At 45.1% G+C, this 25,375-nt stretch overlaps 3 protein-coding genes across 7 annotated transcripts in view; 2 read left to right on the top strand and 1 right to left on the bottom strand.

Annotated features, from left to right (window-relative positions):
• The window catches only part of LOC117219366 (uncharacterized), a 30,832-nt gene extending 15,938 nt beyond the window's left edge, over positions 1 to 14,894 (bottom strand). For 2 of the 5 annotated variants that reach the window (XM_076518570.1, XM_033468479.2), the window contains exon 1: positions 14,462 to 14,894. In XM_076518570.1, coding sequence (XP_076374685.1) covers positions 14,462 to 14,536 — 75 coding nt within the window. In that variant the 5' untranslated portion in view covers positions 14,537 to 14,894. Of the gene's footprint in view, positions 1 to 128; positions 3,447 to 14,461 lie in introns of those variants that run through there. The other 3 variants (XM_033468477.2, XM_076518571.1, XM_033468476.2) reach the window with 2 other exon arrangements.
• A 3,875-nt stretch (positions 14,895 to 18,769) lies between these two features.
• Sgf11 (SAGA associated factor 11kDa) lies at positions 18,770 to 20,398 on the top strand. The gene is made up of 2 exons (XM_033468176.2): positions 18,770 to 19,294; positions 19,379 to 20,398. Exons 1-2 carry the CDS (start codon positions 18,985 to 18,987, stop codon positions 20,143 to 20,145), a joined length of 1,077 nt encoding a protein of 358 aa, XP_033324067.1. The 5' UTR covers positions 18,770 to 18,984; the 3' UTR covers positions 20,146 to 20,398.
• Positions 20,399 to 22,085: 1,687 nt separating this feature from the next.
• On the top strand, positions 22,086 to 25,085 carry LOC117219274 (cdc42 homolog). Its single transcript, XM_033468274.2, has 5 exons — positions 22,086 to 22,338; positions 22,743 to 22,950; positions 23,009 to 23,118; positions 23,195 to 23,392; positions 23,488 to 25,085. Exons 2-5 carry the CDS (start codon positions 22,773 to 22,775, stop codon positions 23,575 to 23,577), a joined length of 576 nt encoding a protein of 191 aa, XP_033324165.1. The 5' UTR covers positions 22,086 to 22,338; positions 22,743 to 22,772; the 3' UTR covers positions 23,578 to 25,085.
• Positions 25,086 to 25,375: the final 290 nt, after the last annotated feature.

Raw genomic sequence — 25,375 nt, 5'->3', positions numbered from 1 at the left:
TTGGGCGTAATCCGGCGGCGGCAGGGGACGAGGAGTCACGTGGGAAGCAGAATAAATAGAAAGAAGAAGAACAACACCTGGTTAGTGAGTATTGCAGATACAGAGACCGATCAGTCAGTATTTCTTACATTGTCCTCTTTATTCTCTTTCGGCGGCATTATAGGTCACTTTTGCGTCGATCGTCTCGATCGGACCGGTGTGTGCCGAATATGTATGCACATATACATGCATACATATATATATATACTCGTTGTTTCTTGATACAATACGGTATACGCGTGGTATATGTGTGAATAGATATATATATATTTCTATATATAGACATGTGTGTGTCTGTCCGTGTATGTGGGCGCGTGTGTGTTTGGACGTATGCACGTATACATGACTGTTTTACAATTCGTAGAACGATAGAGCGAAACGATTCGAGTCGTTTTTCACGCGAGCAAGCAACTTGGCCAATTGTCGCGTTGTGTGTCTAACGAGATGACGAACAACGGGGGTTAGTCACGGTTAGGTTTTTCAGTGCTTCTGGATCGGTTCCCTAGGATCGGTCCGCGATCGGTAACGCCGGCGCCGCGAGCGAGCGTTCGCGTGTTCTCACGGTGCGTCTGCAGGCTTTCTTCCACCTTTCCCTCTGACGACGGCGTGCCGTCGGCTGAGAATCCCTTTGGTCTTTGCTGTTCGATCGCACGGCTTGACCGTCGACCGCTCGCTCTTCTAATTCACACTTGCGACAGGCTGGACCACGAATCTTTACATAATCTCCCTATCGCACGCGCGTGTTACGCGCACGGGATCGCTCCGCGAATGTCTCCGAAGGAGGAACGAACACGCGGCTGTCCGACTCGTGTCGTGCCACCCGTTACATAAAGATCCGCGGTCCAACGATAGCACTCTGCACGCTGAACAAATAACTCGAGCGCGCGTACAGAACGATCGATCCGTTATGCGTAAAAAGCAGAAAACAATCCCACGCATACAATCCATAATCGGACATAGATCAAATGATAAAACACGTACTACGCTTGGATGCATCCGAACGGAAAAGTTAAACTTGTCAAAAGAGAAGAGAAACGCGCGGGAAGACGCGTTCGGAGGAAACTGTTTGTTATGGTTCCTATGGTATCGAATATCAGGGGTGGAGGGTAGGGGCGACTATCGTGCCGCTTTTAAGCGTTAAACGTACATACTCAGCAATCTTGGACGGCACCTAATTTATTAGCTTGAAAAGGCTGGCTTGAAAACGTCTACATACATCTATGGGGTATATCTTCGGTTACAGTGCGTGTCAGAGATATAACAGTACAGAGAGACAATTCGTATGACAAACGAGAAAAAACCTGAGCCCCGATCCTGTCTGCCGACGATTTCCGATGGAACAGAACCACTCGGGATTTTTGCATAATTCGCGGATAGACCGCGGATGATTTTTATGCGATATACAAATTGCCCGCGTTTATTGCAAGCTACGGGAACCGTACAGGCATTTATTGGGTTGGCAACTAAGTAATTGCCGATTTCAGTTAGAGATGTCTCTCACTCCCATTTTTATGATATCCGTAAATGTTGTATTATAAAATTATTATTATTATTGTTATGTTATTTTTTATTATCCGTGAATGCTAGCAACTGGACAAATTGAATGCAGCGGTCAAGGAAAAGCGACCAGAATTGGTCGATCGTAAAGGTGTCATTTTCCAGCAGGACAATGCTAACGTCTTTGTCCACTCGGCAAAAATTCATGGATATTAGTTGGGTATTGATGTTACACCCACCATATAGCCCTGATCTCGCGCCATCGGATTACCACTTATTTCGATCCCTGGACAACTCCCTTCGTGGTAAAACTTTTAACGACGACGACGCTGTAAAATCTCGCTTAACTCAGTTTTTGGCCGAAAAGGATCAGACTTTCTACGAACGTGGAATTTTCAAGTTGTCGGAGAGATGGCAAAAGGTCATCGAACAAAATGGAAAATACATTACAGATTAAACTTCGTTCCAAGTAAAAAAGAATTTTTTATTTCATTGAACAAATCGGCGATTACTTAGTTGCCAACCCAATATTTCCTCTTCTTTCGACAATTTTGACGAGTCGAAAGGAACGCGATAGCATTCTTAAGCTCTCTGTACGCGTCTCCCGTTTCGTATTCGATCGACTTGCTTTCGTCGGAAATGCATAAAATCCGCAGCCTATTCGTGGAGAACGTAGGGAGGAATCCTATTGCAGAGGAATGTTAAGAGCATATGCAACTTTCCGAATCTTCGAATTAGAACGCGGCGAAACGGCTGGTCCAATTATAACAGCCAATTAATCGAGCGTCGGCAGGTAGGAAAGGGGCGTGTACGTTTCGCCGACGTGGATGACCTCCAAGGATTTCGAAAACGATTCGAGTTCGCGTCAGATTTTAGTGCTCGACCCGTGCGAGACATACGGCTTAGTCTCGGTTATCCGAATCTCAGATTACGTACTCTCCAAACACGTTTTCAACGAGCTAATTATTCTTCGGAACAAAGAAGATTGAAATCCGTACACAGACAACTGTGTTATCGTTAGAACTCTCGTGTTTTCTCTCGCATCGTTTCGGACAACCGAGGTTCAGCTGCGTTTCGATTGGGGTCTGTCGATTAGGGATTGCAAAATTTACCGACTTTTTACGATTACCGGTATTTCGGTATTTTCAGGCAACACCGGTTTTACCGGTTTTTTAAATGTATTTAGCATTTCCAAAAAGCTATCAATATTAAGAGCAAAATATCGCAAGTATTAACAACGAAACGTAATGAAACGTATCGATTTTGAGGTCAGCTTTTCACGGGAAGAACGGTCGAAAAAACGGTTTTCGTAATTTTCAAATCGAGAATATCTGAAAAAATTCACGAACGATCGTTATGACAATACATCGATACCGTGAAAATATAAATATCGTCGCTCTAGTGCTTCCACATGAAATCTGCAATTTTACGATTTTTTCGAGCTTCTTGATTCTTCACAAGCATGATTCTGAATTTAAAACTCTGAAACGAATCGGAGAGCGCGTGTTCGGCTCCTCGACGTGTCACAGATTTCTCTCAGAATTTCTAAACCCGATTAACTGCGGAAAACAGATTAAAAATTGATTGTTCGACTTTACCCCGCAACGAACAACCCTTCCGATCGAGATCTCGCGGTGAAATGTTACGCATTCTTTTTCTTCTCGATGCTGCATCGAACGGTGCATTGGCCGTATAATTCGGCTCGAGGCCACCGTTTCCAAGAATGTACTACCGTTTACCGGTCTCACCGGTATCGCAATCCCTAAGTGTCGACAGGCGTAAAGCGAGGGGTTTCGGTCGACGAGTATCAAGAAGAATCGAGAAGTTGTTGAGGAGAGAGGAGGTCCGTTGCATCGACGATCGGCGAAACGAAAGCGTCGGGGGTTGACGGGTCGGGGTGCGGGCTTTTTAGACGCGGTAGGAGTAATGGCGGTAAGAGGTGCCGCCTGGCAAACGGCCGGAAGTATGGGACTCGTAAGAGGAGTGATAGCCTCCAGGACCGCCGCCGGTCGATGTCCTAGACGACCTCTCGGTCGAGTACGATCCGTACGGTCCGCTCTCCCTCTTGACGACGCTTTCTTGGCTGTAGCTAGTCCTCTGCGGACGCCGACTGTACGGATCCGTGGAAGAGGAGGCGTTCGACGAGCTGGTGTTGGTGTAGGCGTAGCTGTACTGCTCTTGGGCAGTCCTCAGCCCGGCTTCCGGATAGTCACGGACCACGTAATGCCGAGGTGTCTATAGATTCGGGTTACACAAGGTCAACAATTTGGAGATCAGGTCTTCGACGGAGAACAGAACCCCCGTTCCTTTTTTTCCCCCGATTGACCGCTCGCGGCTCTTCGCGGCTCTTTTACCGGCAACGATCGGTCCCACGCAGCGTTCGCAGCAAAATAAGTTGCGCAAGGAGCGAGGTCGGCGACGCATGCGCCGGGAGTCCCGGCGTGGCGAGTCTACCGAGTGAACATTATAATTTTGAACTACGATCGCGACGCGACGCAAGGTCTCCGTCCGATCGTGGTTTAGAATTATATCCAGACCGCGGATCATTGTGCAAAATGAAAGTTATCTAAGTGAATTGTAAGAAATATAAATTAGATGAGAATATCTTTCCTCTTTTGGCAATCGTAATAAGCTAAAGATAATGTAACGATATCCTTGAATCCATCGAATGTCTTCTTAATTTTGTATTCGATTTATTCATTTTTTTTTAATAAACGCATCAAATCCGCGGTTTAATTATAACGTTCGCGCCACGCCGCTGCGCGGGGGCTCGCGCGCATGCGTCGTCTGCCTCTACTCCTTGAGTAACTTATTTTCCTGAACACAATGCGCGCGCTTCGTGGCCTTTTACCGACAACGGTGTCGGTCCCACGAAACGAAACGCGAACGTTCTACCCTCGAATCGGTCTTCGTCGATTCTGTTCTCCGTGACGGAGCAACGTGTGCTGGAGAAGAGGACAGCGTGTGTCACGGAACAATGGATCCGGGTGGAACGATACACGCGAATCGGGGAACGCTGCTTCGACGGATCGGCCCCGGTTTCGGTCGCTTCGCGATGTGAATAGAGTAACAGGTGAAAAATCAGAGGTTATGTCGCGTGTAAGCGGTGGTCTTTTGGAATTATTCTCACAACGTTTCGCAAGCAATATTCGTGTGTTTCTTCTGGCGAGCTCCTCTGTTATGCTACCTGCTCAGTGCTCGTCAATGAAAATACTTCGTTAACCCTCTGCACTGCGAGAAAATATAAAAAAATAAGAAAAGAATTTGGTATAACATTATTTTATCCGCAGCTCCGTTTTCGAGAAAATCGTCTTTGAAGTTTGTTAATCTTGCGAAGAATTTATAGTAGTATTTATCGTACGGTTAAAGCAATACAAAGTGTTCCTACCGATAATTAATTTTTTAGCCACCATTGTCGATGTTTGTAAACACTATCTTGGACGGAATAATTGATCTTTTGTATTCGCGAAGTACAGCAAAGACTGCTTAATTGACGCTCAGATTGTGCACAAAAATGGACAATTTGGGAAGAGGAGATACGATTATTCGAGCCTTGCAGTTAGATTTTATAGTTACCGATTGTCAACGATTGTACAAACGAGCTTTAAAAAAATCATACTATGATTTCTCAGACTGTCTAAATGAAATTTGATAAAAGATTGCAGCGGTACAGAAGAAGCGGCAAAGTTACCATAATTATCGGTAGTTTTGTCATGTCCGCTCAGGGAGGACATCGAGTCATCGCGTCACTTCTATACTCTTAGAATAGCGATTCTAGTATAGTTAATTATAGCTATTCATGTTCGAAATGTCCGCTTATAAAGTTAATTTTACTATAAATTTTTCAGGTACTTATATCGCGGCAGTCAATTAAATTAAGTCAGTCGAATTACTAATTAATTTCTCAATTAAATGAGAAAACAGTCGATTAATTGGTCAGTTGAAGAATTAAAAGACTGGAAGAATGAAGCTCCGGGGATTGTTTTCAGTCAGTAGTCTCTATTCCTATTGACGTTGTTCAGGTATTTCATTGTCTCCTATGTACGTTTCCGGTATTTTCCAGTATATTTTCGTGTTTGCTATATAACTCTGATTTCTAAACTGTATTCATTACCGGTCGTTCTCCGACGAAACAATGCTTGCGAACCTTTCGGAGGATAATTCTAGAAGGACACGGCTTGCGCGCGTAGCCTCAACAGCGAGAACCCCGAGCGAAAATTCGTTGGATATATCGAGAGCTTGGCTCTCGCGCGGACTTCCGGGGACCGATCGTCTTGGTGCGGGGAACGTTAAGTACAGTTATACAAGAGAGTGTCGTCTACCGTGCCGGTGTTAGAACGTAGGAGAAAGAGAGTAACGGATTCGATAAGGTGTTTCGCGATATCTATCTGTAGACACACAACGTGCGGGCCAATTATAAACGCGGAGCGGTACACGTATGCATTAATAATGTCTCCTTGTCGAGATATTCAGGACGGTCTCGGAGTGTAACGTTGAGCAACCGAACTCGCCCTTGCCAAGAAACACATGGATTAACATTGCGCGATCTCCCTATGTCCGTATATTAGTGTCCTTTGCTCGTGTGTCGGTGTCTCGTTTCGACGGTAGAGCGCAGCGCGCCTACCAAACCAGAAAGCTTTTTTGCACCGAAGTCTCTTTTCACTCCGTCTCGATCGTCAATATTCGCGAGTACTCGTCTTCCGAGCTATCGTTGTCGCATGCACGCGCGTACGCGTTTCTCGCGACCGCCGGTTACCAGTGACGTCACTTCCCCCCTTCACCGGGTCGCCAATGACGAATTCGTTCGCGATTCTTCTGCCGGAGAAATTAGGCGTCGCTAATTTTACAGGATACTTGGCTGAACGTGGTTCAGTATTATTAAACTCGATTAGACTGGATTTCAACGCGATGAAACATGGTGGTTGCACTGGCAACTGTTCTCCGTGAAAGACGCTTAGATTTCATTTAACCCTCTCTCTCCGTCGACGCGAACGAATTCATCGCACAGCCGAATGTGTAACGCTATGCGTACAGGGTGGACCGCGGAACGAGATCGGCTTAATTTACTCTGTGACGCGATTGGACATCTTTTGAGCTGAAATAACATTGTTTAAGGGGAGCTTCGAGATTCCTTTTATAGGTAAACCCACAATTTTCGTTTAGAATCGGGAAAAACTATATGTTTGATGATGCTTGCCGAATTCGTCTTAGTATCCCCTAAGAAGTGGGTACAAAAAAATTGTAGGTTGACCTATAAAAAACTGAAGGTGACCTTGATAACTTCGAAGGGAAAGAATGGTTGACCAAAATTTTGGCATAATAATATTAAAGCTCTCCTTAAACCATATTATTTTAACTCCAAAAAATTCCAATCGAATCCCTAGCAGCAGAATAAATTAATCTGATCATGTTCCATGGTCCGCCTTGTATACAGTGTGTCCCACGAATTCTCTCCATTTAAATATCTTGGTTATTTCAAGCAATGCGAGGAAATGTTACTTACGAAAGTTATAAGGTTTAAGGGAGTACATAATGTAACATAAACGGTATTCCCACAAGTGAAGGCATAGAGGAGACACAGAGGTCAACTTCGTTATTTTAAATAGCATGTCCTATTTTTTTCTGCTCGATTTGGAAAAATTCGTGTATTCTGAGTATAAAAGTATCGAGTTGCATTTGTCCGAAAACTTACCGTTTCTGAGATATTGCAACAATAAAACGTGTAAGGGACGCAACAGATCAGTAATGTGAACGTTGCATCGTCGCAGATGACCGACATTTCGAACATTAATAGCATCGCGAAAAAAAAGTCAAATACCTCTGAGACGATAAATTGTAGAGTAATTGTAGTACACCGATCTATCGAGATCGAGAATAAAAAATAGGACGTGTCATTTAAAATATCAAAGTTGACCTCTATATCTCCTCTACGCCTCCAGGAATACCATACATAATATATTACGTACATTCTTAAACCCTGAAACTTTTGTGCGTAACATTTCCCTCGGATTGTTTGAAAAAGAAAACCCGAGATATTTCAGTGAACGGAGTTTATGGGCCGCGCTGTATATACGTACATGTAGCAAAGAGGAGAGAGGAACAGAGAGATGGCCGGGGATTATTATAGCACTCGCGTTGGTATAACGCGGTCCGTTCGCGCGTCCGTTTCAGAAATGGGATCAGTAAACGCATGTTTTAAAGTCGAAGAACTTTATTTATCCGTCGCGTGTACAAAGGTAATTGAAAATAAACGGTAGCCGCGCGAGAGAGCGCCCGGCGGCGTTCGGGATCGAATCGCACGGGGGTGAACGCGTGCTAAGGATGAACGAACTTAGGCGTTCGCGCATCCGTGCGGACAGCGGAAGCCTAGAGATTGCTGGAGAAGAAGAAGTCTTCGCGCGGCACTTAGCTACAAACGAGTAAATTCCCAATGGTCCGAAGTATGCAGTTATTCCGTGAGACGAAGCATCCGAGGAGGGTTCCGAAGTCCCGGTCGTAAAAATTCTGTTCCGTCGATCGCCGAGAGAAACGTTGGACCGTTGCGAAAGAAGACGAGATCTGGTCCGCGGGGACGGCTTTTAAAATCGGTACCAGGAAGGCGTGTGGAGCGCCATAAGTATTCTGGTGCGACCGCTGGCGGGCGTGGCGGCGTGTCTCGCGGCGCCCGGCTGCCTGGACAGCACCCCCTTCTCGAAGACGTGGCCTTTGGTGGCCAACTCGGTGGCCGCGTCCAAGCTAACCTTAGACACCGCGCCACCCTGCACCAGCTGCCGCTTGTGCTCCTCTTTCGCGACGTTCTTGCCGCGCACCACGCCCTCCTTGTCCTTCAGGGTGACGTACTGATAGAACTCTTTCTTCGGATCCTGCTTCTTGCGACCCCAAACGGTGAACGGGTCAGGGACCAGCGACGGCCGCGGAACGAACGGCACCTTCTCCCACGGGAAGTAGTCCTGTTTCTGTAAATTTCATCCTTCGGAACTCTCTCTCGCGTCCTCTATCCCCCTTTCTCTCGACCCTCGACCCTCGTCAAACGAGCTCTCCTCCGACGTAACTTTCGACGTCTTCACTTCCACACCGATCGTCCGACCGTTCTCGTTGCTATCCAGCTCGGCTAATTTCGCCCGTTATCGCGCACGGTTCTCGTTTCGTTTCGGAAAACAGCCTTCACATTAGGGAGGGTCGAGGGCACCACGAGATTCTCCGACCTCCGAGGACGCTTCGAACCAACGGCAGACGTTCTATTGGGTTGGCAACTAAGTAATTGCCGATTTCGGTTATAGATGTCTTTCACTCCAATTTTTATGATATCCGCAAATGTTATATTATAAAATTGTTATTATTATTATTATGTTATTTTTTATTATCCGCGAATGTTAGCAACTGGACAAATTGAATGCAGCGGTCAAGGAAAAGCGACCAGAATTGGTCGATCGTAAAGGTGTCATTTTCCAGCAGGACAATGCTAGGCCGCACACGTCTTTGTCCACTCGGCAAAAATTGATGGATATTGCTTGGGAATTGATGTTACATCCACCATATAGGCCTCATCTCGCGCCATCGGATTACCACTTATTTCGATCCCTGGGCAACTCCCTTCGTGGTAAAACTTTTAACGACGACGACGCTGTAAAATCTCGCTTAACTCAGTTTTTGGCCGAAAAGGATCAGACTTTCTACGAGCCTGGAATTTTCAAGTTGTCGGAGAGACGGCAAAAGGTCATCGAACAAAATGGAAAATACATTACAGATTAAACTTCGTTCCAAGTAAAAAAGAATTTTTTATTTCATTGAACAAATCGGCAATTACTTAGTCGCCAACCCAATAGAACAGTTGCGGCATCTATACTCCGTTCAACGAGAACTCGCACAAAATGTAAACAGAACGTTCACGTGATCGGTGCTGCGGTTGCAGCCGAGTGGCTCTTAGGCGACGATGCTCAGGGACGAATTTTAGAGGATCCGTATCGAGGGCCCTTGCACGCGGAGTAACCTCTCGTAGAAGGGCCCGAAAATTGTGATTCAGCCCGATCACGCGTCGCTCGCGTGCAGCTGTTTATACAGGGTGTCCCAAAAATGTCTCGCAATCCGAAAGTAGGAAATTCCTGAGGTGATTCGAAGCAACTTTTTCCTCAGCGAAAATGCAATCCGCGGCTTCGTTTACGAGTTATTAACGAAAAACAGTGACCGATCAGAGGCGAGATCATTTGGCGCGAGACGGCCGAGCCAATAAGGGGGAACCGGGCTCCGTGCACTCGTTGGCTGGGCCGCCGCGCGCCAGCCGAGCTCGCCTCTTATTGGTCAGTGTTTTTCGTTAATAACTCGTAAACGAAGCCGCGAATTGCATTTTCGCTAAGGAAAAAGTTGCTTCGAATCACCTCAGGAATCTCCCATTTCCGTATTACGAGACATTTTCGGAACACCCTGTATATCGTGCCAGTCCTCGTTGAACGAAGTATAGAGCAGAGCTCGACTCTCGACTCCCGTCACATAAAGCAAGGCGCACGTCTCCGATGTGCTCCGAGCCAAAAGTGACGACCACTGGTGGCCGAGGCGCTGCGACTGGAGTAACGAGGCGTAACCCTCGACCATCGCCGTGTCGCGTGCACTTAATTCCGAGTCCCGATCGACAGTATCGTTTCCGTTTTCTCGGCGATCGCGAGAGCGTTTTTCGCGGAAGGCAGTTCGCGTAAAAATAGCCGGGCCTGCGAATGGTGCAGGAGGAACGCAATAGCTAAGAAGAAAGCCGATGTGCTCGGGGCTCGCCCCCGCGCATTCCCCGCGGCGTTCGTCAACGCGGAATCTCGCGGCGAGAACCCTCTTTTACGCGTCTTTCCACAAATATCGTTGTATCGGTGAATTCCTTGCGGTGAATCATTCCCCTAGAATACCGCCGATGTTTCTGGCTTCCTCCGGTGGATTCCTTGGCCGTTCGTCCGCGGCCACGGTTTTCGTACGGTCCCGTCCCGTTCCGTTCCGTGTCGCCGCGCAACAAGATAATCCTTCGAAAATATCGTGTCGAAAGAGCCGCGGTTATTTAGCGATCCTTCGTGTGGGTAGAATCGTGGCAGCGGCCAAACATACAAATACAACGGCGGTATGCCGGGATATCTAATTATAGCCCGGGAATCGAGAACTCTCTTTCTCTCCTTCGTTGGATGAGCGATATTTAATAAGACCGTTCGAGTTACATGTTCGCGCGCGAGCCGGTCGGACTATTTCGAGCGGGTGTTCGAGCAACGTCCGAAAACCGAACCGCGGCGGAATCGCTGCGGTTTTTCTCTTCCGATCACGGTGCAGCAGGTGCACAGGCCTTTACGACCGGTGCCGGCCGCGCGCGGGCCATCCTGCACGTAGTCGCATAAACTATGACATATGAATTTCCGCGAGGAATTCTGGGCTACCGTGGTGGGAGCGGACGTCGCTGGTAACAACTCGTCAGCCTAAATTAGGACAGAGTAACGCAACACCGGCTCGCGGATGGATCCCCTCTACCGAAACGGAGAAAGACGGGAAAATTCTGAATAACAGCGCCGCGAGTCGCGCGTTCGGTGCCGAGGTAGCTAAGAGGCGGTTCTCCCGTTGTTCGCGCGTCGATTCAACAACCACGGTCATTGAAATGGTCCCGTGGCATACGAAGGCGGCGAGGGGGGAGAGAGGCCTCGACGAGAAATCTTCCGGGCATAGTTCGGATCACTGACGAGGGCCTAGGTATTTAGGTCGGCTTTTAACTGCGCCATTGATTCACGATCGACAATGGAGCGAGAGGGAGAGGCGCCGCTGCCAAAAAGTTCTCCCAAAAGATTAGCTGGCCTGTGAATGACTCTCGTTTTACGAACACCGTCGCCGCTCTATCGGTCGCACGGCGCCGATTCAACGTCGATTCCGTTCGATTCCACGTTGGGGCGCGGACGTTTTCCGGCCGAAAGTGCCGAGAGCGTTTCGGCGAGCCGTTCGCCGGGTCCGGTCGTGCCGCGTCTAAGTTTAACGCAACCAAGTCCCGGAAAATGGCTGCGACGCTATGAATAGGTCTTCCCTCCGACTCCTTTGCTCTCGAATCACTATTTATAACGATTTTCCAATTTTCGTGCAGCAGAAACGGAGAGGCTGCACGCGAGGCCTTAGCCGCTTCCGACGCTAGGAGACCGTGCCGAGGAATATCCGTTTGCGATCGATCGGTGTCGACGCGACCGGTTCAACGGCGGAATGCAATGACACCTGAAAACACTAGCAGCACGGCTGCCAAACGGCCGCGTTATCGCGGGCAAAGGCAACGTGTGTGCGTGCGTACGCAGGACCAGTGCAAAACGAGCTGAAAGATGGGCACAGAGGGGATGCTTTAGACCGGTGGTCTTCGAACCGTGTTCTCCACCGACGTCAAAGTCGAAACTCCAAATAACTCGAAATCGTTGTCGTTCGACCAACGCGACAAGAAACGAACAAGACGAATCTTATGGTCTCGTCCAAATTTGACGAGATGCGTATTTACCATAGATCATCCTTCGTTTCTTTTTGGCCGATGAAATTCGTCGCTGCACGACACGCAATTAGAACGCAGCCCTAGACTGCGGGTTTTGATGCGTTTGTAGCAAGAATTAACCCTTTGCACTCGAAGCCATTTTAACTTTTAAATACAAGATGGTTCTTCGGATATGCGCTATTTCATCTTGTATGACTTAGCGCGGTTTATGTATATGTGTAACTCATGCAACAGTTACCATTTTAACAGTAATTTTAAATCGAAAGAAACACGATAGTGCAAAAATTATTTTGTTAAATGATATAACAATGTTTAGCGGTGCCGCGGAGTCGTCACTCGAGTGCAAAAGGCTGATAGATCAAATACGAAACAACGAAAACGTTTCAAGACTTTCACACAGCTGTTACATTAATTTCAGCTTATATCGTTTATTAAAAGAAGACGCGTGTTCGTATGGAACCCTTAGCACTTCTGTTATTAGTATACAGACAATTTTTCTGTTGCATAAAAATGTGCAGTCTAGTTATTATAGTGGAACCTGGGATAATTGAGGAATTATTTAGTCACAAGTCTGTATTAAATTCTGGACAACCCTAGAGCGAATTGTTCGCCTGAGAAATGTGTCCGCATAATCGAGATTCTACCGTAATTCTTTTTCACTGAAAATTGTCCCACAAGCGAAATGCAGTGGCCCACAAAAGTGTTCGCATACCCTTTGAAACGCAGTAATTTTTTTGCAACTGGACTAAGTGACTTGAATTTTTTTTAGATAATAGCAGGACTTGTCTACTAGACACGATAATCAAAATGCTTTCTTTAAATTTTGCTATTGTTTGGAATGACAAGAAAGAAGAATGAAAACTCTCGTTTTTTAACTTTTTTATCCGAGCCTATAACGAAAATTTAAAAAATGCCTCCCATAGATCTCGGTAACTTATATGTATGTATGGTGAAAATTGTATCGAAATCAGTTGACCTTGTTACGAGTTATAATAAATTAAAGATGGCAATGATCGCAGTTTTATCACGATTTTGACCAAAAACTGGAAGAAATCTGCAGTTTTTGAAAATCTTTCAACGTCTGTAGCTCGACTCTGGGTTAGATCTGCGAAAGGCACATTATAAAATTTTCGTTACAGGCTCAGATAAAAAAGCTAAAAAACGAGAGTTTCTTCTTCTTTTGTCATCCCAAGTAATATCAAACTTAAAGAAAAGGGCATTTTAGTCATCGTCCGGTAGACTAGTCCCTGTATCATCTAAAAAAAATCCAAGTCATTTAGTTGAGCTTTAAAAAATTTATTACGTTTTGCAAGGTGTGCAAACACTTTTGCGATCCATTGTATATAATTTTTCTGAACGATTTCTCAACGATTCTTTTTTCCAGGAGCTATGGAGCTACCTCGACGCGAAAGATTCTGATCGACAGAGTTCGAAGACCACTGCTCTTTGTCAAACAAACGGCAGAACATGTTCCGTCCCTTCGCACGGGCGGATGACTCGTATCGGAGCTTGTTTCGACGTAGAGATGCGTGCCGGGTCCGTAAACTGGAAGTTGCGTGCGTACGTACGGTGACGCGTACGAGTTCCGTTAAGAGAACTGTTAATCACGTACGGTAAAACCGTGCACAAAAGTATGTATACACAGAGTAGAGGACAGCGCAGAGCGATCGAAAAGATCGTTCGACGATCTCGCAATGGTTTTCTTTTTTTTTCTCGGTTTTCATGATGGACTTTTCGGTGGTGAGAGAGAGAGATCGGTGGTGGAGAGACAAGAACGCGGCGTTTCGTGGTCGGACATAAATGGTGTGCATCAGACGGTAACAGTAATGGCGACAACGGTAGCAGAGCAACAAGTAATACAGTGGTCGGAATACAGTGTGGAAGTAGAGACTCCGAAATGCATCGAACTCGATCAGGCCGACAGTGACAACGGATCCGCTCTAGGTCGGACTTCCCGGCCGTGTGTGTGCGTGCGGGCTGTCGTCGATCGATTTCGCGAACGAACGGCTTGGTGATCGAGACGCGTCGTTCTCTGGCGTTTTTTTAATCCTTCGATCACCGAGGAGCCAACGTTTCGCCGTTCGACAACACTCGAAACAAAAAAAAAGAAACGGAAACAACACACGGCGACAGCTTGGAGAAAGAATATCGAAAGCAATCGTGAAGCGTGTTCTGACATCGGCGGTGGAGAAGAGGTGGGGGATGGGGCGGTGCTGTTCTAAAAAAAAAAAATTGTGACGAGGAAGGAAAAACGAGCGATCGAGCGTACGAAACGTTGATTCCAAAAACTAGGGTAGAGAGTCGTGATATCGGGGGGAGCTGGCTTCGGTTAAAGTGTTTCCGTGTCACACGGGGCTCTTACTCGACGTTAGTGCCATCCAACAAAACATTATTAAGACATACTTCATCCCGCTCTTTCGGCAAATCCCGTGTACAGATTATACTGACCGTGACGCTGTAGGACGAGACGTAGGGCCTCGTGTACGGCCGCCGGGTCGTGTAGAAGTCGCTCTCGTAAACCATTTTCTCCTGGATCGCTGATGCTCCCTTCTCGTCTCTACTGTTCGTTCTTCTGCTCGAAGGCAAGTGGTGGCGTTCGATCGTTCGTCGAATGAATTTTTGGTGATTAATGCGATTGCGGTGTCTAGCTGCTATAGCGGGTACTAGTGGTGGTAACAACACAACGTGCACACCAGGGTGAAAGAGATCCGCAACTGCGGCCGCGGTGGAGGTTCGTACGGTTCTGTCCGGTAGCCGAAACTCTTCTTCGACTTCTACCGCGATCGCTTCTCAGCCCCACCTCGGTGTCCCTCTCTTTCTTTTAGCCCGAGAGCGCGAGAGATCGCGCGGTGTGTGCAAGCTCCGCTTGTATCGCGTCCCGCGCCTCCGCCGAGGGGGAGAGAGACACCTCGGAGAACATCACCGAGATTCGATTGCATCACCTCCGACGTAGAACGCGGCCTGCTGCCTGATGCATCGAAAGAAATAGAATCGTGTTAAGGTTGCTGCTGGCCGCCCTCTTTCATCGGCTTCCCACGATCCTCACCTTTTGATTCACGGTCCCTTCTGGTCCTCGAGCTTCGAGGATCCTCGCCGAACGCGCGTCTTTCTCCGCGTCGTAACGTCGAACGAAACCACGTGTTCCGTCCTTCAACGAAATTTTCGTGCTGCATCCATCTAACATTCTCCGGGACGAGTGACCTTTTCCTTTTATCCCCAAAAAACCGTTATCAACGAGAAATCTTCGGCTCGGCGAGACAAATTGACAGTCCTTCAACGAACGACGTGCAATCAACAGAGGGTCACGTTCGTTGGACTTTCAATTTCGTAAAGCCATAGTCTTCTACCTTGCCATTTCTAAATTGATCACTTTCGAGCCATATTCTTTCCGGCAATAAAGCCATTTCTGCTTTTGAACAATGCACACCTTCGTCGGCGGCAATTTTTATGACATTTTCTTGCTACCTACTGCGTGCTACGTCACTCTATATCCCCTTCCATCGCGTCACTGATCAACGAATTTCGAGTCTTCTATATATCCACGAAACTGTGTAAAAACTCGAAACCGATTCTTCTCTAGATCAGTTGTCACTTGTCAATTCATCGCCAATTAGTCTTTAGTCATTCGTCCGTCATCGATCAGTCAGTGTCAGTTCAGCTCAATTCATTTTAAACCAAATACAATCAGTCACCTAAGTGTTCAAACCGTTTGAACATCAACGTATCATCCGTATCGCTCGAAAGAGTCATACGGAATCACGCAGACTCGGTGTCATATCAATTTGAATCGGAGACTTACGACTTGATCTCACCGAGAAAACGTGAAAAAACACCACGAAACTGCTCCGTTTTCGAATATTCTCGAATCGTTTCTCGCACTATTACCGACGTCAAACTTTCAGCCCGAACGTTTCTGTTTCAGGGCGCGAAGACATTCGGATTTTACAGGAATCGTCGCGAGAGAAATCGAGAGAACCGAGCGTCCGTTTATGGTTCCACCCGGTGGCAGATCTCGCGATTCCTCGGCACCCCGCCTTCGTTTTTATTTTAAAACGATACACCATCGTTTCGACGCCGGCGAACCGTGTCAAGGTGCTGGAAGAAGTCGTCGAGTAACGAATGTGCTTGAAAGAAAATGATCGCCGTCCGCGATTGGCTTTTATTTTCGCAACCGATACGCTCGGCCCCCTTGCACACCGTGACCTTGCGCGCGACTCCATGCACCGATACACCCCTAAATATCGCTATAAGCTATTTCGATCGCGAACGCGTAACGTACGGCGTTGCTGCGCGTTCGGGCATGACCGAGCATCTGGTGTTTTTTAGTTTCTCCAAATGACAGAACGTAATCACACCGACGTCAGAATTGTTTATTTAACGATAACAATAGACCGGACCCGCGTCCCAATCGACGCCTGTTCCGCAGCGGATGTCAGGCTGGCAGCCCTCCAGCGATTTAGGCTAAATTCTGCGGTTGGAACCGATCCTGCTTCTTTGTTGCAAAAACATTAATGAACCCCTACAGTTCCGGGGTGACGGCGACCCGCTGTTCTTGCGAACAGCTCATTTATCCCTGCCCGATCGGGAATTCGAGTGTCATTGGAAATTGATAAATTGCCAAAGGGGAGGGCTTGTCCGCGCGGATCCATGGAATAAAATTTGTCTCCTTGATCGGGGACAATTGTTGCTTCGAATTGGACAGTTCGAACGTTCGAAATTCAATGGCCGCGACACGAATACTCATGAACTCTCGAGGAAAGATCTCTAATTCGCCCGAAAGAACAGCGGCAACAACTCGAACGGATATTTTTGTAGTCTGCCAAGTCGAAGGCTATAAATCTTATGGAAGCGGACCGGAATCTATTCACGTCGTTCGGGGCTGTAATAAGGAATGATGGGCTATTAGAAATTCGTGCATTCGTCTTCTAATATATCGGTCTGCTCATTATCGCCGCGCGAGGACAATCCACTAAAATCCAAGATATTCGTCTCCACGTCCATGTGAACGTAATTTAAAGTCGATGAAAAATGCATTCAGCGGAAACATTTTTTATTCAAGTTCAGGCGAATAATAATCATTTTTGCTACAAGCTTGTGACCATATTTTTAATTTAACGTTTCTATATATCGACTCGAATGGGAATAAAACCTTTATCGAATTGCATATTAAATAGACTGCGGATTCTCATGTATTTACGTCAGAAATTGGTAAATCTTTCAAAACCGTGAAAAGATTAGACGTATATAAGAATATCAACGTACCATTTTCCACTGATTAAGGTTATTAAACATTTATTTTCATCGTCTGTTTCTTACGATAGAGGCAGACACTTTTTTATTTTGCATGAGGATCCGCAGTCTAATAATACATCAAGTATCACAGGTACTTATAACTAATGTTTCCTTTTAGATCGAATAAAAATTGTCTTCTCATTTTACAACTGGAAGTCTGCCAAAGAAATGGAAGAAGACGTGTAATCTGTAACGATGGGGATTAGTCTGTAGATTAATCTGTTCTATATATAAAAAATGGTATTACTTTGGATATTCCTGATAATGAATCAAGATCTCCCTCAACAATAATATCTTAATGAAGAAGTGACAAGTATTGATAAACACGAGAACAGTCGATTAATGTTTAACAAATAAATTGATTTATTCAAATATGAAAGGTCGAATTTCAACGAGCTGGTTTTTCGAAACTCGAATAACCGAGAATGGCCATCCGTCGGTAATGCAGTCCTGAATCATGTCCGCACGTTTCGGGCTGTGATCGTAGATAGCGTAAGCCAAGGCGGGGGCAACCGGCTTAGAATTATGAAGCAAGTAGAGAAACTGCTTCTCGTCCGATTGATTGAGGCTCCACAGCTAAACGTGAAAAAGTCCCATTAAAAAATAGTGAAAAATGAAGCAGTTACACGTTGCGTTATTACCTATTCTTCATTCGTCTGGCACCATGCTCGCACGTCTAATGCGAATATGTACTTTTAACCTTTTAGGTACAGCTGAATTCTGCGCGAGGCTATTTCTCTGGATGGCAGAGTCTGATATGTACTGTACAGAGTCCTCAGGCCATTCGAAGCAACTTTTTCCTTTACAAAAATCTTCTCCAAGGCACCGTTAACGAGTTATTAACGAAAAACAGTGACCAATGAGAGGCGTGCTCGGCTGGCGCGAGGCGATCGAGCCAATGAGCGGAACTGGGCTTCGCGCGCTGGTTGGCTGGGCCGCCTCGCGTCAGCCGTACTCGATTCTTATCGGTCACTGTTTTTCGTTAATAACTCGTTAACGGTGCCTCGGAGAAAATTTTTGTAAAGGAAGAAGTTGCTTCGAATGATCCGAGGAACCCGCTATTTCCGGATTGCGAGACATTTTTAGGACACCCTGTAGATTGTTGTAAATCGATGCGAAGACAAAAGAAGTGTGAAACAATGCATATGAAGACGATTATTTGGTTCAAACGATGAGCGAGCGAGCTACTAGAGCAAGCCACTATAGTGGCATGTCGTTCAGAGAGATCACATCCGCGAAAGCCACTATAGTGACGTGTCGTGCCTAAAAGGTTAATCGAGCGCGCAGCTAGCACACCGAGCCTGGCACGTAGATGTGCATCGACCCTAAAGTGAGACGGCCTAGGTTTGTCGCCGCGTGAACACATGTACAGAGTCCGTTAGTTTCGTTCTGTCCCTCTCCTATCGTCCCGCGTTCTCTTTCTAAACCAACTGCGCAGACCTGGATGCGTATTAAAGTGGTGGGGGTAAAAGCGCTCGGAATGAAGAGGTAGAAATCGCTCGCTATGAAGCATTACTGTATGGCGAGGCAGTACTGTATCTTCTTCGCAAGTTTACTCAAGCAGTTCGCGCGAAGGCAAGAGCTTGAAAATATGTGCAGTCGGACCGTGGTCAATCGGAAAGAGATCGTGTCGTTTTAATAAGAAGCATTCGGCGTTTGATGGTTGTGATGTGTATCGAATGACAGGGAGCGCACGTGTTGCGATTCACAGCTGTTATTCCGGGAGAGTAAACAGAGAGAGTTCTGGTCCTCGGATCGCCCGAGACTCGAAAATGTCTGTGACCGAGGAACGAATTCAAGAACTAAATAAACGGTTCTTGGACTTCATGAGCAAAAACGAAAATGTGGAGTCGGCTACGAAAGAGATCTATGACGACCTCCTCGATGAAGTTCTGATGGGTTTTGTTTTCGATGTGCATCGCACCACGAAAACTGGTAGTTCGGACGTCGAAGAAGGCATACCCGACGACGAGTCTTATGCCATCGTAGGTAAGCGAAGCAAAAAAAGTATTTTCTGAATGTTCTCGCATGTCGGAGTACCGTTATTACTCAGGTTATGTTCGTTTATTGTAGATTCGCCCGGGTTGGACGTGTTCGGGCAGCACCCCGTGAAAAAGTCCCAAGAATGCAATTGCCCGAATTGCGACCGAGGAGTCGCAGCTTGTCGTTTCGCAACACATTTGGAAAAATGCATGGGAATGGGACGGAACAGCTCGAGAATCGCGTCGAGACGCATAGCCAACAACTCGAAGGATCTCAGTAATTTCAGCGGAGTGATAAGCGACGACGACGACGACGTTGACTGGAGCCTGACCAATGACAAACGCAAACGCAGGAAAGACCGGAACGGTATTAAGCGAGCGAAGCAACAGAAGAACAATCAGAGAAATGGGGACAACATGAACGAACATGTTCACAGTAGCAATGAAAATTCCCCGTCTAATTACGAGAACATGTCATTGGAAGACAAAAGGATTCTGTTGACTCAGATTTGTGGAGTGATATCGGAACATACCAAAAAGTTGTGCACCAGATCGATGCGTTGCCCGCAACACACAGAGGACCAGAGGAAAGAGATGAGGGCGAACTTAGAAACCAATGCTCAAACGGGTCAGGATAATCTTCACGTAGACGTAGATACTTACGAGGAAAACGACGGACAAAATCTAAGAGAGGCATTGGCACGTTGGGATCGAGAAGGCTCTAGTCATTCGAGTCCTGCTGATTCTACGTCTACTACGTCTACGTCTTCGATTAGTAGAAAACGTGAAACAAAGACGAAGGGCAAAGGCAAGGGATCGAAACGTGACCGTGGATCACCCATTTCACAAGGCGACTAAAATAAATAGCGTATTTATTTATTTTTTAACCATATAAGCTGACTAACAAAGACGGTTTATCTAATAATAATGTTCCTATGCTTGTACAAAGCTTCCAAAATGCATTGTTCAACCCAAAATGTATCTAAAACGGTAACACACCTTTTTTGTGTTTCATTTTTCATTGTTGTACAATAAACGGAATAAACCGTACATATTTTGCAATTGTGATTGAGGAGTATGTATAGAGACAAATACAAAGAAATCAAGAAAATTGTCATGGATTCTTTTTTTCAAGGAAACCCGCCCGTTTTACAAATTCCTATAATTAAAGTTTATTCTGATTTTTTCAACAAGAACTTCTGGATGCACACAGCAACGTTATCCACATTGCGATAATCGTCTGAATTAAATCTGTTCCCGAAAGAATTTTTGTTCAGAATATGGAATGAATTTTAGCGATTTTAGAATCAGAAGAATTTGTTTTTTTGGGTACAGAAATATTCAAGAGACTTTTCTGCACCTATGTTATGCCAAAAACATTTATTTATTATCGCAATCATAGAAGCTTTCGCCTGACGTGAATCATCTGTTCCTGGAGGCTTAAAAATCGCGCTATTTATGCGCGCTCTTATGGTGAAATCGAGAAGCTCAGTTTAGGGGTTCGTACAGCGCCAATTAGTGTAGCGACAAAACACTCAAACTATTAGCCATATGATATCGGCAGTGTGTTGTACTAGCGATGATAGTTCCTCTTATGGCGAAATCTAAAAGCTTTATCAGATATCTGTACAGCGCCAAACGTTCGCTAAATTGTTAATTAAAATCAACTGTTGGTAATGGTAAATCGCTGTCTTGCCACTTTGATACAAAAGCGTTATTGTCATATTTTAAAAAGCAAATTGCCGTTATATTTTTTTTCAACAATAAAGCTTTTCTGCATGATGGAGATGTAAGAGAGTCTCCTAAACTTTTCTGAACACATATTCTCCTTACTATAAGAACCGTTCGTAGCTGTAAGGTTATTTGAGGTTTTTATAATGTAATATGGATGCAGAACACTTTTCTAAGCATTCCTGTGCCCACAAGATATTTGTTTAATTCCCAGACTAGAATTCATTCGATATTGTGTACATAAATTCTACGAGCAAGAGGACAGTTTTAGTTCAGGCGTTTGTCGTTATGTGGCGATACTATTCCGTTGCCCATAAACGGATTATTTAAAAATAAAATAATCAGCAATATGACAATCTAAGATATAACATCGTTGTACAGGATCATTATGAATAATTTGAGACCAAGAATGTTGAATTGGATCTATTGATTCACGAGTTATTTAATTTCTCAAATAATGTTCGTCTATTCGTATCGCACAATGCATGATCGTCGGAAAACAAATTATGGCATAATTAGGACAAGAAAAAATTAACCAAATACTCAGAATTGTTCAGAAGAATCTGTTGTATCGATTTCATGTGGAAAAAGCCATTTGCAACACCGCAAAATATACTTAATTAACGTAATAGTTAATCAAACTTCAGAAAGCAATTAATTATATTTTGCAGTGTTGTCATCTGCTTTTTTTATACGATATCGATGCAGTACATTCTTCTGAACAATGTTGGGTTTCTGGTTTATATTCTGATGTTTTACTTTTGCCATAATTAATATTTTTTAGCGACCTTATATTCTGGATACAGGAGAGATTTAGTTCGGGCGTCCACCGCTACGTGGTGATCGTGTTTCGTGACTCCGAAGGCAGCTTTGTTCTGCTGTAATTTTCGTTACACATAAATTCGATTGAACAGATATTAAAATAATTTCAGTAACGTATCCGAGTAGCATACGTTTCTGAACAATAAAATCGTTCGAAATACGCTGAATTTAGATTTACGTGTTTGTTTCTATGCTTCCATAATTTTCTAATTTTCCCTAGATCCATAACTGTCCGCGTTACCTGTCATGAGTATCGGATTTTAGGCACACAGGATGGGCATTGTACAGTGAATCAGTGTACATATGTACAAAGGGGAAATGTGTATTTCAAGATAAATGTGAAGCACCGTCTAATAGCTCAGCGGGATAGTTCTGGACTGTTAGATGTTGTTTACATTCTTTTTTATTTTATTTCGGAATACTCGAAGTTAGTCAGTTGCGGTGTTTTAAGAGTATGAGCTACAATTTTAACCTTTAGTGACAGTTGGACGGTTGTAGGTAATTATGTCATTTTTCGAAATTCGCTTTTCGTTTCTACACAGCAACTGTGCAACGAATTTTTCGCGATTCCGTGAAATCATATGATATGTATATTACCGTAACAAGCACGAAAGGGTTGCGATTGCTTCGATCTGTCCAAACGAAAGAGTCTATCATGTGATTGTAGGTTAAGAGCGAAGTAAGCGCGCACATGATTCACACGACAAACAATATTTGATTTGAACTGTCAAATTCAAGAGTAAAGTGAACGAATCGACGGTGTTTCTTTATTAACTTTCGTTAATAGTAAAGTACCAATCTATCTATGCTCGCGTTTTTTGTTTGCTCGATTTCGCTGGACCAAATCCACATATTGCACAAATTTTTAATGAAGCGGTTGGATCAATCATTGTTTCTTACAGCTGTTGTAGATACTCCAGAGAATTTTCAACATGCAGACAATAAAGTGTGTCGTAGTCGGCGACGGAGCTGTGGGTAAAACGTGTCTTCTGATCTCGTATACGACCAATAAATTTCCATCCGAATATGTGCCCACAGTTTTTGACAATTATGCGGTTACGGTAATGATAGGAGGAGATCCGTACACTTTGGGATTATTCGATACGGCTGGTAAGCTTTATTGTAATTTTAAACTATTCGAAGACATCGATACGACGCAATGTTACAGGTCAGGAAGATTACGACAGGCTGAGACCACTGAGTTATCCTCAGACAGACGTATTTCTCGTCTGCTTTTCCGTAGTGTCGCCTTCGTCGTTCGAAAACGTTAAGGAAAAGGTTGAATATTATCCAAAAATATGTGTTCTAGAGAAGGAAACGGAAGAGCATTTGTTACATGATTGTTTTGCTTCAGTGGGTGCCGGAAATCACGCATCATTGTCCGAGGACTCCGTTCCTACTCGTCGGTACCCAGATCGATTTGAGGGATGACGGTACCACCACCGAGAAATTGGCGAAGAATAAACAAAAGCCGATATCGGCGGAGCAAGGGGAGAAGCTTGCCAAAGAATTGAAAGCGGTGAAGTACGTGGAATGCAGTGCCCTTACGCAAGTAAATGCATTCCCGATCATTCGTCTATTTTTAAACGCGTTCCCGGTTTCAAGAGCGCAACGAAACACTGACCGAAAACGATGTTAACTTTACAGAAAGGCTTGAAGAACGTGTTCGACGAAGCCATACTAGCTGCCCTCGAACCTCCGGAGCCAGTCAAGAAAAGGAAGTGCGCGCTCTTATAAAAAGGGTATTTATTTTGAGAGCGACGCATGTCCGAAAGGGAAACTATGTTCTATTCAACGATAGCGAGCGGCGAATCTAACGCGTAGTATAATGCACTGTTAGAAAATCGAGACTGTGCTCTTTTACGGTTCCTTTCTCGAGGGGAGGGGAAAAAAAAAGAAAGAAACATCGATCGTCGAGAAGAAAAGCAAAAAACAGCCGCTAACATCAACGCGACAATTCCAATCGAGTCTAATCGAATGTATCTATATTGCCACGTTACGATCGCGATCACATTCCACGCAGCGCGGGTAATCCAGCTTGAAATTTCGATCGGGTACTTCAATTCAATCGTACTGCACAAAAATTTTCTAATTTTTTAAATTGCGCGAATACCGTAATCGTCGCTATCGATCGAATTTACAAAAAAAGAAAAGAAACGATAAAACTCATCGATGGGATCGGTATCGTTCAAAATTGCATCGATACTCTTATCGCAACGATTGGTGCTACCGCTACGAATAGCGTTGTTTCTCGTGTTTCTAGTAATCGGGGATCAAACGAATCGCAGAGCGTTCGTTGGGGTTTTCGGTCGTGGAGTCAGCCAGTTTTTCGGGAGTAAAAATGTAAAACAATCGGAACGTTCCTTTCCAGTGTAAATGGATGAAATTGTTTGGAAGCGAGACACCAGTATTAGAGATCGAGCGATTGACGTATAAACACACGATATATCGTAGATACATGGTTTATAGATACGTACGTATATCTCAGACTGCATATAACGAAGCGAACGACCGAAACACGTTTAACTAGCGTACAGATATTTTCGAGTCTGCTGCCCCACCGATTCGATTAACGAAAATTGTAGACGGCAGCTATAATGCCCGGGAGGAAACAAGCGTCTTGCTCTCGAAGAATTTTTGGCATCTGATTTTGTACATATCAGCGTCTGCCTCGGCACGCGGTCCGCCACAGATCGACCGATCGGATCGACACGCATTTATACATACTTACTTGGTCGGTAAGATTCGAGCGAGAATCGATTTTGGCGGCACAGGTACAGAGGCACGGACGGTGCTATCCTCGCGGAAGATCAAAACCGTCGCGTCTATTCGCGTCGCAGTCGGCGAGTTCAATAGGAACGACCAAAGAAGCGAACGCTTCTGGCTGGTCGGTACGATTACGTATTATTTATTGAGCGACCGTCGTATTATTTGTTAACCGAATATTCACCGCCTAATGGTTTTCTCACAAACTTGTTTGAATGTTACGTGAACTGGATATTCACGGGAACGGGCAAGACCAGCCGCTTTCCGCTAGATCGAGCGGCGGGATCAACGATCGTCTCGCACGTATCCAGTTGAGAGAAAGAAAGAGAGAAAAAGAGAGAGAGAGAAAGAGAGAGAGAGAGAGAGAGAGAGAGAGAGAGAGAGAGAGAGAGAGGTGGCATTTAGTAGCATGTACGTGTCGCGCTATGTAGACACAAACATATAACGAAATATTCACATAAATATATTTATACTATGCATCAAGTGGTAATGTTCCTCGCGAGCTCCGAATTTCTCGCGTTCTCGTCCCGTCTCCATCGTTCCCTCTCGCGTTCGCAAAATAATTAGGATATGTAACAAGTCCGTTCGCGGAGCCCCGGGCACCCACGAAAATACAAGGAAAATTACACGAATTCGAAGCGATGGTTCAGATGAATTTTGGGATATGTTCTCGCAAGGCCATTTCTATGAAACTTAGCTTAAACGAAAGCTAGAAGTGTCTAGTTTCAGACAGGGTAGATTATATTGCAATAGAACGACGAGATCATTT

This window comes from Megalopta genalis, chromosome 2, assembly GCF_051020955.1.
Source record: "Megalopta genalis isolate 19385.01 chromosome 2, iyMegGena1_principal, whole genome shotgun sequence".
NCBI lineage: Eukaryota > Metazoa > Arthropoda > Insecta > Hymenoptera > Halictidae > Megalopta > Megalopta genalis.
This window is presented reverse-complemented; position numbering and strand designations above follow the sequence as displayed.